Raw genomic sequence first — 19,915 nt, forward strand, 5'->3', positions numbered from 1 at the left:
CCTGCCCACAGTGCTCAGGGAACTGCTCTGTGCTCTGCTCCAGGCCTGCCTCCTGCCAGGTGGGCCTCACCCCACCACCTGCCCCCGCACGCACACACCCACACCTCCTAGGCTAGCAGACGGCACCTCTGCTGAGACCCACTACCCCTTTGGAACTTCCGAACTAGCACTCCATCCGGGTCCCCTCCTTGTCTCGATGGGAAAGGGCCATGTTGGCTCCCAGAAGTGTGTGGCAATGTTGAAATGACAGACTGGGGTCACGGGACCAAGGCAGACATGCAGCGCAGGGAGGAGGAAGGAGGCGAGGATTGACCAGGGCAAAGAAAGAGCCAGAAGCACACCCCGCTCCTTCCGAGGGAGGCTGGAGGGCAGGACTGTGAGGGGAGTCGGGGATCAGGTAGAAACCTGTCCCCCAAGGCAGCTCACGGGGACTCAGGCCTGAGACCCAGAGCCCAGTGGCCACCTTCCTGCCCACCACCTGCAGCCCCTACCCCCCAGCGCAGACACAGGTCTCTCCCACAGAACCCCGCACCCATCCCTGCACCCCAGGCACACGCAGCCCAGCTGCAGAGGAACTCAGAGTCCCCGTGGAAGAGACCGCAGGTGCGGGCGGGCCCTCTGCCTCTCCCTCACAACACCCCAGCCCTCCAGGGCATGCTGGGGGTGTTGCAGCATCAACTAGCGGAGGAGCAGCAGTTCCGACCCCCGAGGGCTACCCCAGTAGCCCGTGCCCCTCCGCTTCCAAGGTCCACCCAGCAATGGGGGGAACAAGCAGCTATCTGGGACTGGCTTCATCTCTGGGGTTTAAGCTCCAATGCAGAGCCTGGAACCGAACCTGTCTGATTCTGACTCCATTTTTAAAAAATTATAATGTTACATGTAATATTAACATTATACACAGGGGCCAGTAAGAGTCCAGCAGTTGGGGGTAGGGGGAGCACTTGCCTTGCACACAACCAGCCTGGGTTCAATCTCTGCCACCCATAAGGTTCCATGAGCCCCATCTGGAGTGATCACTAAGCACAGTGCCAGGAGTAAGCCCTGAGCACAGAGCCTGGAGTAAGCCCACAGCACCACTAGGTGTGATTCAAACATCCCCCCATGGCCCCCAAAGAGCTGTACACAGGCAGAAATTTGGGTGGAAATACACTAAAATCTGACAGATATTTATAATGGGGAAGGAGCAGGATTCTGCATGATGTTTGTTTTATTTTCCATACTTTTAGTTGTTTCTACAGGGGAAAAAATGTATGGTCTTCATAATAGAAAAGCTTGGCTGAAAAATAATTTTTTTCAGTCCATTTTTAGCCATTTGGTCTTTCCAATTCCAGGGCCCAGCCCTCCTTTCTAGAGAGCTTATTAACTGTTTTTACTCTTTCCTCTGGCAGCTAACCTGGAGTCCTCTTTTTATTTGGAACTTTGCTGTCAGACCATTCAGGGAGTCTCGGGGTTGGTCCCAGCAAAGCTTATCCAGGCCTGCCTACTAGTTCAGTGCTCGGGCCTAGTGAGGCAGGGGACCACCAGGGCCACCCCCAGCCATGCAGGGATGGGGAGGGCGGGACACACAGTGCTGGGGATTGAACTGGGGGCCTTCAGTTGTGACTCCCAACTTGAGTGCAAGGTTTGTACCCCTGACCCCTGGGGTCTTCCTTCGTCAGCTTCTTCCCTCAACTCTCTGCATTGTCTCCGCAGCCTGGGCACACTCAGTGGTGCTGGCAGAAAGGCCCCACCTTGGCAGCCAAAGACACTTAATCCCTTGGCACCCCAGACTTCCGCTCCAAACACCCCAAGTCCCCACTTGCACTTCTGGGAGTCTGAGCGGGTTTTGTGGCGAGGCTGCGCCCCAGCATTTTCTGTTGGGGTGAGAGCCGACCGCCTCGGCCCCATCCCTTGTTCTCATAGCAGAGTTTTTTGACACTGGACAAAAAGGATGACTGGAGAGGGGCCAGTATCTGTCCGGTGCAAGACATGAGAAGGGTGGAATGAAAGCCCGCCAAAGGGAAAACACGCTCCCTTCGAGGTGTGCTTGGGCCCCCTTCCATCTGCAGCCCCTGCTCTGCTCAGAAGTTACAAATGCCATGAAATTTGAGTTGATGCTAATGACTTGATTCCACTGCGCCCCGCGAAACTCCCCACCCGGCCGTGAGCACCAAGTGGGATAACTAGCATCTTAAGCAAAATGCTGGGAGCCTGGAACATGTAAATTTGCAGGAGGTTTGGGCCACGCGGCTGATGATTTAAATGTTAAGTGCGTCCCCATGCCGGGGCTCCACGAAATGGAATCTGAAAACTATTATCTCCTGTCGAAATGAACTCTCAATTTACTCACTGCACAGGAAGGGCAGGTCCTAGTCATTTTCGCTGCCAGCAGGTGCCCTTTCCATGCATAATAGACTTCGCAAGTGTAATTAACACATGAGGCCCCGTCGCTGCCAGCATCTCTTCAGGTGCAGGCTGCTCCGAGTTCTCAGGACCACAGCGTGGGCACCGAGAGCCCCCTATCCTCCACCCCATGCACTTGAAGATGCGGCGATGTTCAAGAGAGTTGAGCCCAGATGCTGCTACTGGTACCCTCACTCGGGGTCCTCGGGCCCCTCAGCCTCAGGAACCGTCATGTGGGCTCTGGTGGAAAGAGGGCCCGGGAAGCAGTGCTCTGGGATGCCGCACGTGAGTGGAAGGTTTGCCGCCGAAAAAGCCCAGGATTCCGGGGAAGGCTCTAATTGCACATTCACAAATACAACCACCAATTATCTGAGTTAACTTTAATGAGAGCTATAATCACAGATTTTAATGATCTGAATAAATCAGTTTAGCACGAAATGGCCTGCCCTAAATATTTCCTAAATTAATTTTTGCATGTCCCTTCCCACTTGGGGGAAGGTATGAGAGAAAGCAAGTTTAGCGAGACCGGGGTTCAAACACCCACTTTTCCCCCTTTTTTGGAATTGCGTGACCTTTAAAAGTCGTGTTCATTGCTCTGGGCCGCAGTTTATTTTTCTTTAAAATTTGGGTTTCACTTACCTCCTTTAACGCCTGGCTAGAGGAACTAGGTGCCATTTAGGAAACAGTTACGATATTAAACATGGGACTGGATTTGGGTTTCCAGAAGGTTTAATTCACATCAAACATTATTCTTGCTTTTGCTACCTTCTGAGCACAGGGGAAAACTTTATAACTCCTCTCTCTTTTTACCCCCTCAGATTGTTTTTATTTTGATTTTTTTTTTATTTAACTTGAGTTATTGTATGGTTGTTTTCATTTGCAGCTGTGGCATAAGAATGAAAAGAAAAGAAACAAAAGCAGATGGCAGAGAAAACGAAAGGAGTAAGACATTTCCAGCCCTTATGAATATTTAAAAACATGTGCTGCTGGTTCCTTTCTACTTCAGATCTGTGCCATTCTCTTGACTTTGAAAGTGAAAATGAGAACATTCCCTACCTTGGCTGATTGCAGTCCTGACCTTGGCCAGTCTTGCTTTCCCATTTCTGGGACAAAAGGATTAACTTGTGGATGAGAATTAGCTTGTGCCTTCATAAAAAAAAAATAAAATTCATCTATTGAGTACATGGCAAGTGTGCCAGACTCTCTAAACACTATTGCAAATCTTCCAAACCAAACTATCAGGGAGCTATTATTAGTGCCATTGTATAGATTAAGAAATTGAAGCCGAGAGGTTTAGTTACCTCTTCACTGGCCTGTAATGAAGAAAGTGCAGGTAGACCCTGCTCTGGGATCTAGGGCCAGCCCAAACGAACACTTTCCTCACTAATATTCCCTAGAGTGTTGGAGGATAAGCCAGACCCATCACCAAGATTTTGTGAAAAAATTCTTCATGTAGGCTTCTTGATGACTTGCTAATAGTAGACTTATGTTATCATTCATTAATTATTCATTCATTCAGCAAATATTTATAGAGCACTTACTATGTACCAGGCACTTTGCTAATTAAATGTTGCTAATAAAAGGTCCCAATAGAAGCCATATGGTATTTCCCATGTAAATTCCTTTTCTGCCATTCTTTTTTTCAGAAGTCGTCCTAAATAAGGACCACAAATCAGTTCCCAGGGTGAATTGTATATTTGGGTTATTCCGGACATTTGTTAACACCCTTTTGTGGTAAAGTGTTTCCAAAGCCACAGAGGGCAAGCCATTATTTTCCTCCCAGAGACAAGCAGATCAGTGGGTAGCTAATTCTGGTGCCTTCCAAACTCTCTGTCAAACCCCAAAGGCTTTCCTGTATGTGCGCAGCGAAGGTCGGGATTTTGCCGTTGACTTTGTCAACTGCATTTGCCGACATGTCTCCGTGGCTCTGGACTGTTCCACTCAGATGCTGCCGGAGACATGAGCTCCTTGCGTCACTGTCTGTGCCCCAGGGAGGGTCCCAGGCTGTACCCCCACGGACTGTGCCGGCTGTTCGTGTGGGAGCCATACCCAGCAGTGCTCAGGGTCTGCTTCCAGCTCGGTGCTTGGGGGTCACCTTGGGCAGTTTTTAGGGGGCGGTGCATATGATTCTGGGGTTGGAGCCCCAGACGTCCATACACCGAGCACATGCTCCCAGGCTGGACGATGTCTCAGCAGCCAGAGCACGTGCAGCCTCGAGTTCTGTCCCCAGCACCAAGTAGCCCCCAAGCGCCCAGTTGGAAACAGTCCCTGGGCACTCCCAGGTCTCCCAGCCCTCTCCCTGCAAGTGTACTCTAGCCCTTTGAGCCGTCGTCCTGGTTCCCACCTGGGATTTTTACTTTTATTTATTTATTTATTCACTTACTTGTTGAATCATCGTGAGATACAGTTAAAAAGCTTTCATGTTTCGGTCATACAGTGATCAAATATCCAGCCCTCCACCAAGTGCACATTTTCCACCTCCAATGTCTCCAGTATCTCCCCTGCCTTCCCAACCCTCCCCCTGCCTCTGTGGCAGACAATTTCCCCCATACTCTCTCTCTCCTTTGATTATATTCATTATTTCGACACCAGTTCCATCATTATTATTTGGAATTTTCCCACCACCACTCAAGCCAGCCGGAAAGGCAGTGCTAGACAATTCGTTTTGTATTGCTTGTTATGAGTAGCATATAATGTCACGCAGCTGCAAGAGTGGCCGCACGCTCCCGGAATTCTAAAATTTTAATAATTAGGGTCTGGAGAGATTTCTGCAGTGAGCTGCTTGGTTCCGAGATTCGTGTGTGTGTCTCTGGATCTTGGCCGTTTAGGAGCTTAATAAGTAGCCAGGCAGTTTGTGGGTGTCATCTCAGGGTCCCATGGGGCGGGGGGGGGGAAGGTTAGGGACTGGCTCCTCCCCGGCCCGTGAGGCCTGGTGTTTGCCGCTACTGCTCCTACATACCTGAACTTTTTGTTGAGTTCCACCTGGGATTTTTAGCAAAGGGTCTGAGTTCAGATTCCTCAGCAGGTTCAGTGTGGGTGAATGATGGCAGCCACAGCCCAGACATGGCTGTGTAGCGACGTCTGGGTCAGAGCTGAGGCCCTTTCCATCTCCGGCTTCACCTGTGCCGTGAAACTTCGCATCAAGGCCAAGCTGATGCTGACCGAAGCTGGATGGTTGCATTCCGAGGGCACAGATGAGTGTCAGCCCTATGTGAGGTGTGAGCAGAGATGCCCGACTTTGGCCCTGAGTTTCCCTGATGACCTTGAGGTCCCTTGAACCTCCTCAGAGCCGGCTTCTCTTCTATCACCTGGGAGCAGTCATGGCTACTGACTCCCCGCTGGTGCCCGGCGCTAGTAGGCACAGTCTGTACGTTATTAGTGATGGGGCATGTATATTCAAAGTAAGTTCCCATGTATAGGGGTGCAGATCCACAGACATGGCCCGGCCGGTTCACCCGACGTTCACATTAGCAGGCAGGAAGGAAGTGGACGGGGCAGACGGGCATGAGTAGGCATCCTTCTGTCACGAAGTCTGGGCCTCGGGGGACTGGCTGGGTTTGCGCTCCCAGTTGGGAGCAGCAGCTGAGTGTCACTTCCACCTCGCAGCCAGGGTCGGTGAGTGCCTACGAGAAGGTAGAACTTCTCTGTTGCTTCTGGATCTGGGAAAGCTATGCACAACAAAAGAATTGAGGTCTCCAGGCAAGGGTGGCAGAATGGGGATTTTAAAAAGCAAGACTCAAGGGCCACAGAGATAACACAGCAGGAAGGCTCCTGCAGTGCACGCTGCTGACCTAAACTCGGTTCCCAGCACCTCGTGTGGTCCCCCAAGCACCACTAGGAGTAATCCCGGTGCTCAGAGCCAGGAGTAAAGCCATGAGTGCTGAAGGCTGTGACCCAAACCCCCTTAACCACCAAATATTGCAAATAGTTATAGGCCTTAGAAAAGCAAACTAAAAAAAAAAAAAAGAATCAAAACTCTGACATTGTTCAATACTTACTAGTTTCAGTATCCAGAGATTAAAGTGATTGACTTTCATGTGGCCAGCCCTAGTTTGGTCCCTGGCAAACTATGGTCCCCCAAACACCACCAGCAATAGAGTAACCTCAAAACTAAAAATGGGCTGGAGCGATAGCACAGCAGGTAGAACGCTTGTCTTGCCTGTGGCCGACCCGGGTTTGATCCCTGGCATCCCATATGGTCCCCCGGGCACCACCAGGAGTTATTCCCGAGTGCAGAGCCAGGAGTAACCCCTGTGCATCGCTGGGTGTGACCCAAAAAGTAAAAACAAAACAAAAAAAAAACCAACTGAAAATGGGTGAGGGGATCCATAGTGATCAGGCTCCGAGAACAGAACCGTTGTACCAGGTACTGGTCCACATAAGGACCCGCATTTCCAGTCTGTAGCAGGTGGTTAAGATCTGCCTGAACACTTGTCAGTGGGAGCAAAGGAAATTAGAGGCTACTCAATAAACTCCTCACTGAGCCTTGTGCGCCCTTGACCCTGAAGCTCCAGCGAGAGGCTTGAACGCCACCAACGTGGGTGCAGCCGCTGCTCCCCGGTGCTCCTGCAGTTCTCAGATGAGTTCAACCTCTCCCCACCCAGTTTCCTCATCTCCCCGCCTCCCCCCGCCACCGGAGCAAAGCTCAAATGTGCTGTCAAGGGGCTGACGCTGAGGACGCGACTGAGAAGGAAGCGGGCAGGTGATGGTGGCCCTGAGCTGGCCACAAGGAGGCCCCTTCGTTTCCCTGGGCACCAGCTTCCTCTGAAACTCCTACTGGGGAGGAGGCTGTGGACATTCTCAGCGTGAACTGGCTTCCAGCTGGAAGCAGGGAAGAACAGAGACTGAGGTGCTCACGTTGGCTGTGCTCGTGGCCTTCTGTGGCGGGGACATCAGGGCTGAAAAGCACAGACCCCTGCCACAGACTCTGCAGCCGATGTCTCAGCTTTGGCTGGCCGTGGCCTGTGCTTCCCCCTTTCATGTCTCAGTGTGACTCCTCAGTAGATCCTGGCGGGGGCAGAGGGGCACATCCCACCCCCCACTCCTGATAAATGCTGCTCTCCGGGACTGTCTCCCTCTGTTGTGGGTACTCTAGGAAACTCTTTTCAAGGTCTCCAGATTGTTGTTGGAACCCATCCTTTCAAAGTGTGTGGTTCCGGGACAGGGGCCAGAGTACAGCAGGGCGATCACTGCTTTGCATGCTACTGACCCAGGGTCAGTCCCCGACACCTCATACAGTCCCCCCGGGCCCTACCGAGACCGAACCCTGAGTGCTGTGTGATGTTAACACCCAAAAGAACAAAACAACAACAAACCAAAAAAAAAAGTCACCAAGTAAGTGATTCGCTGGTTTGAGTCTATTCACAGGTCCAGCAAACATCGCCAGCTAACTCCATATCCGTTAGCAGTTCCATTATTCCTTCCTGTGAGTGAGTGATTCGTCCTCACTGCAAAGACTCCGTCTTTGAGGCTGAGGGGCGTGTGTCCAAGAAGTCGCGCTTTGCACCTGCGAGGCCCCGGGTCGACTCCTCCCATGTCAGGCACACATGGAAACACAGAACTCCTGTCAGAGCCTTTCAGAAGGGCACGTGGCAAACAGCATCCTGAGAGCCAGCTCTGGGCCTCTCCTGGCCCCTCAGGGGCTGCCCAATGGGTGGCACTCAGCTCCTCCGCAGGCCCAAGCTGCTGAGACTTGCTGGCTCGGGAAGACCCAGCCCAGCCCAGTGCCCTGGAGATGGAAGTGGCCGGCTCACACCTGGCCAGCCGCCCACCCCTTTGCTGCTCCCTCCATCCGAACTCCCCCACCCACAGCCCCTCCTCCTGCCTGCAGAGGGTGTCCCCCCCCACACACACACCCCACCTGCTGATGAACCACGGAATACACGGGTGCAGATCTTTCCTAAGATGGCCCTCTTTATCTTGGGGGTCCGCCCATTCTAGAGCCCCTCACTCACTCCTTTTTGACCCGGAGCCGGCCTGGGAAGCAACACCTGGAAAGTTCTGGAACCGCAGCACACACTTCGGACAGGGTCCTGGTTCCCAGGCGCACACAGGGAGCCAGCTGCGCTCCCCCAGCCACAAGGGTAGCGGCACCTCTGGGGTGCTCAGCTCGGTGTCCCCCCTCTCTCTGGGCCCGGCCCCAGGGAGGAACCCCATTCAGGCGGGCTTGTCTGCCTTCCCACAGCTGAAAGACCGGGCGGGCAGCCCCGGAGGGCTCTGGGCAGTGCTCTGCATCTCCCTGGGATGCTCTTAGTCCTGCAAAAGCAGAGGGAGGAGAACACATCTCTTTCTCTTCCCTTTTCAACCTTGACGCCCTGATGCATCTCTCCACAGCCCCTTTCTGTTGCCCCCGCCCAAGTTTCTCCTACATCTCATTCACTGGGTCTCGGGAGCTGCAGCTGCTCACAGCCCGCGACTCCCCTTGGGCCATTGGCTCTCGCTGTTAGGGTATCAGCTTGTGTCTTGACCTCTCCTGGGTGACTGATGTCCCCAGCCACTGTGCCGCCCTATCCGGTGCTGCCCGAGGCTGTCCCCTTCCACTTCTGTTCCCCTCCCCTCCCCCCCAGGCTCTGTTTACCCCTGCAGGCTTCATCCAGGCCTTCAGCTTTCTGACACGCATATGTGGTCATTTGGTTGGGTTCCACAGGCTGGAGCTCTAGAAGGCACCCCTGTCCCCCCCAAAGTTGTCCCTGGAAGTGACAGTGCCCCTTTCAGAAGTGCCTTGTCCTCCCAGTCCCCCGGGTTTACGTGTCACATGAGGGACACATGTCCCCCCATTAGAAACCTCCTGTAGGATCCCCCCACCCCGGCCCAGCAGATCTGGCTCCCCCTCCCCAGCCCTGTACCATGGCTCCCCCCTCCCCAGCCCTGCACCCTGGCTGCCGCCACCCCCCGTGCCCCTGAGCCCATCTGCCCTGGCTCTCATCCATAAATCAGAGCAGGTAGGCCGGCAGCCTCAGAAACGAAGCCATGCAGGTCCCATTCCCCTCGGAGGAAGTTGATAAACGCCCGGCTTCTGCCCCAGTTCTACTTTTCAAGCTGCGTTTTCTGTGCCTCTCTTTGCCGAGTCACTCTGGTCTGCCTCGGAATTAGGCAGGTGATGCAGGGCAACAGGAGGTTGTCGCATGATGCTGCCTCCCCCCCCCCCCCCGCCCCTGCATGGTGCCTTGTGGCAGTGGGATGTGTACAGCCGTCTGCTCTACACCCCCTCAGCTCCCTGCCCTCCACACGTGGCCCCGCGCTAGCTGCCCCTGCCAGGGGAGAGGGTTGCTGTCCCCCCTCCTCCCTCCCCAGCTGCGCTTTCCAGCCCTCCTTGGTGAGGCCTGGTGGGCTGGAGCCAGGTGTGCGGGTCTCAGCGGGCCTGGCGGGCCTGTCCCCCTGCCAGTGCCCTTCCTCTTCCTCGCACCTTCCCCGGCCGTCCATGTGGACTTCAGTCCCTGGCAGACCTGAGGGGCGTCCACCACGCCCTCTGAGCTCCTAAGGCAGTGTCAGTTCTCGTCCTGCAGTGAGACGCTGGCCAGTCCTTTCGCCTCACCTGTGACTCTCAGATGGCCCCTGAAGGCACCCGAACAAGCATGTGTTGGGGCGGCTTTGTGCTGGGAGCACCCTCCCTGGGGCCCCAGGCAGATGTCCGTGGGGGATGCCCTTTTTTATTTTATTTTTTAATGAATCACCATGGGGTACAGTTATAGACTTACAAACTTTTGTGCTTACGTTTCAGTCATACCACGATCGAGTACACATCCCTCCACCAGTGCCCATTCTCTACCACCAATGTCCCCAGTATTCCTTCTACCACCCCCACCCCATCCCCCACCCATCCACTCCCCCCACCTCTGTGGCAGGGCATTCCCTTTTGCTCTTTCTCTCTCTCTCTCTCTCTCTCTCTCTCTCTCTCTCTCTCTCTCTCTCTCTCTCTCTCTTTTGGGTGTTGTGATTTGCAATAGAGGTATTAAGTGGCCATCGTGTTCGGTTTATAGTCTACTTTCAGCACGCATCTCCCATCCCAAGTGGGCCCTCCCAGCACCCTTTACGTGGTGGTCCCTTCTGCATCTGAGTTGCCTTTTCTATGTGGGATGCCCTTGGCGGGCATGGATTGGCTGAGACAGTGACTCAGTTCCCAGAGGACCCCAGGTGTCCTGCGGCCCCAGGGTGTCAGGAGGCAGAGTGCCATTCCCCGGTGGGGGGATAGCACAGTCCCTGCCTTGTGGGTGTGGGCTCGATGCCCATGGCAAGAACCGAAGCCAGAGAGGGGGATGCTGCCCCCCCCCCCACACACACACACAGCAGGGGTGAGGGTGGTGCCAGGCCTGGTGTTCCAGGCAGCCCTGGTTCTGTGGGACTGGTAGGGAGGACCCAAGGCTGCCGGGCTGTCAAGGGGCATTTGGTGCAGGGGTGACCGGATACTCCAAACCCACTGGAGACGGTCCACCTGACTCATGCCCCCTGCACCAACTTGGGTTCTGAGCCCCTTCTGCCACCTGCTCACACTGTGACCTTGGGATGAGCTGGCTCGCTCCCAAGCTCCTCTTCTACTTACCTCGGAAGGATAGTTGTGGTGTGGTAGGCGGTGGCTGAGGACATGCACCATGGACAGTGTCCCCGCCTACCCATGCGCAGGCCTCTGCTGGGCTCACTGGCAGGGACACCCCCCCGGTGTGGGTTGTGGCCTCGGGTAGCAGAGCCCTGGGTCTGCGTGTATGCTCCTCCACTCTCCTCCCCTGGGACCTCTCGGACCACGCCAGCCTATTATTTCAGAGCAGCGCTTAAAACTGAGAGACTCCCGGCCGGAGAGATGGGATAGTAGAGTAGGTACTTGCCTGGCCCACAATCAACCAGGCTCCCTCTGCCACATCACAGAGGGTCCCCCAAGACCCACCAGGGGAGACCCCTGAGCAGCACTGGGCATGGCCTAAAAGCCAAGAAATAAATGGGGAGGGGCTGGAGCGATAGCACAGCAGGGAGGGCGTTTACCTTGTACGCGGCCAACCCGGGTTCAATTCCCAGCATCCCATAGGGCCCCTTGAGCACCACCAGGAGTAATTCCTGAATGCAGAGCCAGGAGTAACCCCTGTGCATTGCTGGGTAGACCCGAAAAGAAAAAAAAAGAGAAAGAAACAGGGAGACAAGCTGTGTTCCCACAAGTTTCTTCCCAAGAGGAAGGAGAGGAAAGAGCAGCTCAGGTGAGCAGGAACCCAACGGAGTTTGCCATTCCTTCTCATCGCTCAGGGGAGGCGTGGGGGGACAGGGTTTCCTGGGTCTCCCATTAGGAAAGTGGCTCATGAAGCTCATGGAGGGTAGGCAGAGGAAAAACAGAAGAGTCGTGGGCCCTCCCACCTCCCGCACCCCACCCCACCTTTGCCTGAGAAGCTGTAGCAGGTGCGCCTTGGTTTCAGCTGGTTCTTTCCCTTCGTGTCTGCCCGTCAGAGGGCTCGAGTTACCTGGTGTGAAGGAGGAAAACACCGTGTGCCTTGAAAAGGTCAGCGGTGTCCTCGGTCCTGCATGTCCATAGCTAGCAATGCGTGCAGGCTGCCAGCCCTACTGCCCAAGGGGAGCTCCAGGCCGGAGGGGGTGATGGGAGCGGAGTGGGCAGTGGATGCCCTTCTAGGGGTAACTGCTGAGTAGGGCCCAGGCAAAGAATGGGCACAGCCTGGCCCTTTGGCTCCATGGACGCCTTTGAGTTGTGACCTTGCGGGGTGGGAGCGATATAGGGTACAGCAGGGAAAGCACTTGCCTTGCTGACCCGGGTTTGTTTCCCGGAACCACCTATGATCCCCCGAGCCCACCAGGAGCGCCTCCTTTGAGCCAGGAGTAAGCCCCTGAGCACTGTCAGGTGTGCCCACGCCCCAAGAAATGAATAACCTTGAATCCCAGCTTCACTGTTTTCTGGCTGTGTCCTTCATCCTCTGAGTGTGCGTCTCAGTCTGAGCTTGTGGAATAGCAGCACTTGCAAAGTTGTCTCGAGAGTTACATATACAGAAAGCGTAAAAGCAGCTGGAAACCTGAGTGTGTGTGTGTGTGTGTGTGTGTGTGTGTGTGTGTGTGTCCGTCCTTTTGGGTCACACCCGGCAATGCTTAGGGCTTCCTCCCAACTCTGCACCCAGGAATTACTCCTAGCGGTGCTCAGGGGACCATATGGGATGCCAGGGTTCAAACCTGATCAGCCGCACGCAAGGCAAACACCCTCCCCGCTGTACTATCACTCTGGCCCCCGAAATCTCAGGGGTTTTTTTTTCCCCTTAAACAGATTTCCAAGTCAAGATACCTTCCAGGTAAAGATCTCTGTGGCTGCCTGATGCCAGACACAGAGCCCATTCCTCTGCAGAGGAGGAAAGAGAAGCTTTTAGTGTCCAAAGATGCAACTGATGCAGTGAGATTTGCAAAGGGCAAAGGCCAGTGGGCCTCCACCCCCTGCCCCTGTGTCCAGACAGCCAAGGGTCATTCATGACGTACTGTCTTGTTTGGCCCGGGCAGGAGCATGGTCAGAGTTCTTCATATGATTCCCTGCTTTAATTTAATTACGTGCATTGTTGGGTCTGCACATGAGTTGGGTCTAATTGCTGTTTAACTGCCTGCAACGTGGTACTGCAACTCGGCGTCGAGTACGCTGTCCCGTGGCACTGATCGGCATGGAACCCAGAGCCGGGAGGTTCCTCTGCTATCACTTGAGACACAGTTGCCCTGACATTTTTCTTGAAAAGCAGAGACTAGTTTTTGCTTTTTGGTTGTTTGTTTATTTGTCTTGTTTTTCGGAGACCTAAGCATGGAAGTCAGCTTCTAGGAGATGAAGTTTTGGTAATAGGGGGAAAACATGGGCATTGATGACTCCAAATGATTCCAATGAGGAGGCCTCTAAAGGTGTAGGTTTTTAGGACTCACGTGACCTATTTCTTTCACTTGAGTCTCCTCTGAGTGTCCGGCCGAGAGGGAGAAGCCAGTATGCACGTGTGTCATGTCAACTGCTGAGATAGGAGTGAATCACAGGGTACACTTGGTCAGCGGGCCTGCGTTGCTGTGGGAGGCCTGGGCTACCCTCTGTAGAGGGGACAGCACCCCCATTATAGACCTCGCGAGTAAACACAAGACAGGAGGGCAGGAGAGAAGGAGCGTGGGGAGAGAGAGAAGTGCACACCGAGAGGTGCGTGTCCAGGCCGGAGCCATAGGACAGCAGGGAGGGCTCTTGCCTTGCATGTGGCCAACCGAAGTTCAATCCCCATCATCTCATATGAGTTCCCTGGCCACCGCCATGTGCAGTTCTTGACTACAGAGCCAGGAGTAACCCCTGAACCTTTCCGGGTGTGACCCCCGCAAACGAAACAAACAGAAAAAAAGAAAGGTGCATGTCCAGGGCCGGGAGTGATAGTACAGCAGGTAGGGCATTTGCCTTGCACGCGCCGACCTGGGTTTGATTCCCAGCATTCCATATGGTCCCCCAAGCACCACCAGGAGTAATTCATGAATGCAGAGCCAGAAGTAACCCCTGAGCATCGCTGGGTGTGACCCAAAAAGAAAAAAAAAAAAAGGTGCATGTCCAGCTCCTCAGTGTGCACCCTGGAGCTTGGCTTCCCTACCTGGGTAGGCTCAGAACCCTGAAGAATCCAGGTGAGAACAAGCCCTTTCTCGAGGCCCCCAGGGCCTGGGCCCAGTGCTGACAGCCATGGCCGGGGAAAACAGAGTCCACCTTTGGATATGACAACAGTTGCGTCCTGGACGCCTGCCTGGTACCTCTCGGGCTCTCTCCTCTCCTCACAGCACTCCTGACCGTTACCCTTGGGGCAGGTACTCTTCCAAAAGACACCTGGCTGCCACAAACAGCAAAGTAGGGGAACAAAGTCACCAACATCCCCTTTGATTCAGTAGGTTTTTGCTTGGGAATCAGGAGACAGATGCAAAGTGGGAAACAGCTCCATCTCTAACTCTCAGGATCATGGATCATCAGTCCATGTCAGCGGGACCTTGCTTGGTGGGCAGGAAAAAATCATCCCAACGTCGGGCTGAGAGGTGGGGAGAAATGTGCGTGTAGCCCCTGAGAAGACGATAGAATGTGGACACCCTGTCATCACAAAGACGTAAAGGTCCTTGTAACGCGGGCAAGGCTTGGAGGAGAAGAAGACAAAAATAAACCAGGTTTTGGGGCTGGAGTGATAGCACAGCAGGGAGAGTGTTTGCCTTGCACGGGGCCAACCTGGGTTCGATTCCCAGCATCCCATATGGTTCCACCAAGCACCACCAGGAGTAATTCTTGAGTGCAGAGCCAGGAGTAACCCTGAGCATCACCGGGTGTGACCCCCCAAAAAATTTTTTTTAATTTTAAATAATAATAATAAACCAGGTTTTGTCACAGGTGACGGTGCGTCGCCATCACCACCTCCTTTTTCTTTAGGCTAAAAAGGAAAAAAGACTTGATTTTTTTCCCCCCTCTTAACTATTGCAGCTGCAATAACTATTAAAGAGTCTGGAGACAAGAAATGGTTTTCAGAAGGCACCAAGAGCCACCCGCTTACGCAACTGCTGAGCTGAGTGGCGTCGCCATGTTAAGGACCCGCTCCCGTGTGTCCCCTCTCCCCACATGGAACTTGTTAGTGTGTTTGTGCCGAGCAAAACCTACCATAGATCCCAGGAGGTGCCGGGGCTTCGTAAGCAGCCATTGACGGCAGTGAAAAAGAGGTGTTTGTCCAAACTTGCGTGCGTATAAAACCTGGAACTGCCGTGATGTCAGAACAAATGTGTTCTAAATATTTTCAAAATACAAAACTGTGGCAACCCTCACAATACTTGGCGATGAAGCTGCATTTCTCTGATGGGCCACAGTTGCACCTTGAAAAATTGTCGGGCTTACAAAAAAGCCCACCGACTACCTGAGGAATAAGCCCTGCTTTGGGCCCACCTGCGTCCACAGCCACTTCTGTAGGACTCGTCTTTCCCTGCTTGCAGCTGTCCTTGATTTTGATTGCAGGACAAAAGGGCCTGGCATCAGAACTGCCTGGTTAAAATTCAAGAAAAAAAAAAAAATTCTGTTTTAGGGACGAGCCTGTGCATTCAGGTTCTTGCCAGGGGTATTTCTCCTCACCCTCTCAGCATGCCCTGCCTGGCTTTTTCTGGGCACAAGCTCATTGGTTGGTGGTTCAGTTTTGAAATGCAAATGCAAATCACAGGGTCAATGGCATGATTGAACATAGGAGCTGGAAAAAGTTGCCAAGAGGTGGGTCAGCATTATGAATTTGAGTTTTTCTTCTGCCTCTGGGCTCAGCTGTCCAGGACACACTCGTAAGTGGCCTCTTTTTTTCCCCCCCTTTCTGGAACTCTGCACTCTTCCTGCCGCCTTTCATTATTACACCAGGCAAGGTTCCACTAGATGAGACGTTTGCCGTCTTAAGACTTCCTGCCAGGGTGCAGACTTTGTATTTTTTGACAGTGACGCTGTCGTGTTCCTGACGCGGCTTAATTAGAAACACATCCACTTCAGCATGCGCTGGGAGAGGCTTGGCCGGCGGAACCAGGCACGCTGGGAAGTCGGGGCACCGGCGTGGCTTGCAGAGAAACCTCTGGTTTACGGTTTAAGGTGGGGGGGGGAACATCGCAGAGCACTCCCTTGCCCCCGGACGCGAAGGGAAGCTGAATGCACACAGCAGATCGCCTGCCTTCAAAAGGCGACAGGAAGAAAGCCGAGCAAAGACGACTCCACTCTCACTGCAGTGCTGTGTTTCTCTCTTTGGCTATTATCAAATACCAAAGTCTTCTGGAAGAATCGTTCGCGGGCTGCGCTGCTAATATTCCAGCCTGCGTTCTGGGCTCCCGAGCTGCTGCTGAGATCTGTAGTAAGGACGCCGTTTCATATTCCGGGGAGAGATTTTCGCTGGAAGAGTTGTATTTGTTGAATGGTAATGAGGGAACTGTGCCCCCTTTTCTTATTTTTAAATGTTTGAGCAAATTTTTTTTTTAACGCGCAGCTGATGTTTTAAAATCTCCGAGGCCTCTCCAGAGATCTCAGATGAAAGTCGCCGCCTCGCCTGCTTCCATTCTTACCGAGCTTGTTTCCTTACCCGTCCCCGCCCCTGTGCCCAGGAATGCCATCCTCCTAGGCCCATGTCCGTTCCCCCAGCACCCCACAACCCAGCTCTCTGGGCACCCTGGTCAGATAGGCAATAAAAGAAGGTGAGGCTTGGAGTTCATGCCCAATTCAATCAGCTTAATCAGTGGCTGAATAAATAGCAGTACTCCGACGTTTTAAAAAAAAAAAAGTGATGCTCCCTCCAGATTCCATGCTGGAGAGATGCGTGGAAAAGTCACCAGTTGCTTCCTTCCCCCCCGACTCCGTGGTCCTCCCTCATCTGCCCTCCCCTAAAGCCTGCCCCAAGGGAAGTAGGCCTGGAGCTTTCAGGTTCGGTTATTACCAAGCTAGTGGGTCCCAAAGGAAGACTCGAGACTTAGGTGTCCCCAAGTGAACAGGCTTGCCAGTTCACTTGGTTGGGTGACACCTTTTCTCCTCCTCTGTGACAAAGGGGCTAATGCCTGCCAGCTGCGTGGGTGTGGGCGCTTGAGAAGATGAGTTTCAGGGTCCTCATAGAGAGCCGCACACACACTCACACTCCTGAAGCCAGGGGAGATGGATGTAGGATGCCCAGGTCCTTGACCTCCTGGGCGTTGGGGGTTCCTGTCCTGCCCATCGCCTGCCGTGGCCAAGGAAAGAGTAGGAGGGGGCTTTGCATGTTGCCATGCCGTGGGCGGGCATGGGAGAGGAGAAGAGGTGTGTGGGCAGCTCTGCACACTCAGTCTTGTCACCAAGGAGGTCTGGGTACATCTTCCTCGCCAAAGGAAAGAGAGAGTCAAAAATCATTCACTCCATCCGCACGTGCCAGCTGCTTCTTCTGTTTGGATAGGACAGCAGTGATAGCCCCTCAAAGCCTCTTTCTCTCCTTCTGATGGCAGCTGCGGGTGGGGGTGGCAATGGGGGGGAGGGGTCCCTGGGCTTGCAACAGAGCTTAAGATGTCGAGGCGGCCCCGCCCCCACGCTGCCTCCCATGCTACTGCCCGCAGTTTGAAATTCCTTGGAAGTTTCAAGGCTTGGGAACAAAATGTCATATTCGGATATTTTTCTGTTGTGAAAGGAAGTGTAACCGTGCATACGTTTATTAAAACAGCTTTTCTCCAAATAGTGAGCCATCTGCAGCTATCCGCCGGAAGCCCAGACACTAACGCAGCCGTGTCTCTTTCTCTCCACAGCGCTCCTATGCCCTACCTCATCGGGATCCACCTCAGCCTCATGGAGGTAAGTCGGCTCCTTCCCTCCCAGTCTCTCGCACTCTGGGCCGACTGGGCTCTGTGCAAGGAGGTGGCAGAGTCTTGGGTACACCTACAGGAGAATGGGGGCCCCCTCCTCATGTCCTCCTAGTGGCCCCTGTTTCCACGGGCTTCTCCACCCTGACTTAGGGTCTGCCATCTTCATGCTTAAGGGGTTGAAGTTCAGAAAGACAGAGGATAGGCACTTGCCTTGCATGCAGCCAACCCAGGTTCAATCCCCGGCATCTTCTATGGTTTCCCACGCCCACCAGGAGCCATTCCTGAATGCAGAGAAAGGAGTAAGGCCTGAGTACCACTGCATGTGACTCAAAAAAAGAAAAAAGAGAGAGAGGGAGAGGAAAGGATTTGAATGAGGGCAGGAAAATGATTCATTTTTTCTAGCTGTGTTCACACCAAATTATGCAAATGCTGTTATTTCTTATGACTGAAGATATTAAAACTGCGTAGATGTATTAGAAGTATAAATAAAATAGAAATAACAAACCATACCTTTAGTTCCGATTTGATCACCATTTGGCATTTTCCTCTCTCCCAGTCTTTAGTTATAAGCAAATGTACACTACTTATATGTCTGTGTATGTGACGCACTTAGGATTATGGCATGGAGATTTTTTTTTATTAGTGAAACACCATGAGGTACAGTTATAGACTTATAAATTTTTGTGCTTGGGTTTCAGTTATACAATGATCAAGTATCCATCCTTCCACCAGTGCCCATCTTCCACCATGGGTCCCAGCATATCTCCCACCCCCCATCCTCTCCATCCCACCCTGCCTCTGTGGCAGGGCATTCCTCCTTGTTCTCTCTCTCTTCGTTTGGGTACTTTGTTTTGCAAGAGAGGCATTGAGTGGCAATCATGTTTGGTCTATAGTCTACTTTCAGCATGCTTCTCCCACCCTGGGAGGATCCTCACAACACCCTTTATTTGGTGCTCTCTTCTCTATCTGAGCTTCCTTTTCCCCTAGCACATGTGGCTGGCCTCCAAGTCAAGGAGCAAAATTCCTGGTACTAATCTCAGCCATTCCTGGGTGTTAGTCTCCCTTTTTGTTGCTTTATGTTCCCCAGATGAATGCAATCTTTCTGTGTCTATCCCGCTCTTTCTGACTCATTTCGCTTAACATGATACTTTGCGTGTAGTACCACTTGTATGTAAATTTCAGAACTTCATCTTTTCTAACAGCTACATAGTACTCCATTGTGTAAATGTACCAAAGTTTCTTTAACCAGTCATCTGTTCTTGGGCACTCAGGTTTTTTCCAGATTCTGGCTATTGTAAAGAGTGCTGCAATGAACAAACAAGTGCAGATGGCATGGGGATTTTTACATGCTTTTTTTCCTTTTCAAATCACTCTCAGGAATTCCCCCCCACCCTAACTTTATCTACAAAGTTGTTCATGATGCATTATTACAGGCATTCAATATTCCAAGCACAGTCACACCACCCCAGTCACCTTCCCCTACCACCGCCACCATTGTCTCCATTTTCAGGAATTATTTTTGTAATGTGCGACCCGTCAGCCCACTATTTGGATAGACCACAACTTAACTACTGTTATTGGCACTTGAGTTGTTGATGTGACTAGCCCTTTAGCGGCCGTCTGCCCTGTTTGCTGAGCCGAGATCGATGGTACCCCTGGGGTCAAAGTGCGCCATCAGAGCTGCAAGTCCGCTGCCCCCTTGCTTCCCGCATGCTCCCCAGAGACTCTTCTGAGCACCGTGGTACAAGCCATTGGTTCGTAGAGGTGAACCCAGGGAAAGGGCTCGGATTTGTCCCAGAGTCAAGTCGGGTGGGAGGTGCCGGCCCTGCCTGCCTTGCAGGGGAGAGAAGCGCTTGGGCTGGGGGCCGAGGGGATCGGCAGCCATGTCCGTCTGTGAGGATGCTTTGCATTTCTCAGAGGAAGTGCTACTTCTCTTCTTCTGTTCCCTTCATTTCCCGTCGACGAGGACCACCTGCTTCCTCACGAACTGTTGCATGCTGTGCTATTGTGCTTACGAAAATGAAACAAGTTGGTTATCGAAAAACCTGTTTGTTTGACATTGAGAATCTTGATCAAAATAGACCACAGAAATCTGCTCAAATTTCTAATTTGACAGGACGGCCATGTGGCTCCTGCATTCTGTTAACAGTTCCTCCTTGTCATCACCCAGCCCTGAGCACAGACAGTACACAGTTTATGGACTATCTTGGATGGTGTATTTTGATCAGATGGAAAAGATTTCTTCTGTGTTTTA

General features: G+C 52.9%; 1 protein-coding gene across 3 annotated transcripts in view; it reads left to right on the top strand.

Moving 5' to 3' along the window:
* Positions 1–19,915, top strand: part of DENND1A (DENN domain containing 1A) — a 523,912-nt gene that overhangs the window by 328,015 nt on the left and 175,982 nt on the right. For all 3 annotated transcript variants that reach the window (XM_056138645.1, XM_056138644.1, XM_056138646.1), the window contains one exon: positions 17,605–17,650. In XM_056138645.1, the coding sequence (XP_055994620.1) occupies positions 17,605–17,650 (46 nt within the window). The remainder of the gene's footprint in view (positions 1–17,604; positions 17,651–19,915) is intronic.

This window comes from Sorex fumeus, unplaced genomic scaffold, assembly GCF_029834395.1.
Source record: "Sorex fumeus unplaced genomic scaffold, SorFum_2.1 ptg000129l, whole genome shotgun sequence".
NCBI classification, from domain to species: domain Eukaryota; kingdom Metazoa; phylum Chordata; class Mammalia; order Eulipotyphla; family Soricidae; genus Sorex; species Sorex fumeus.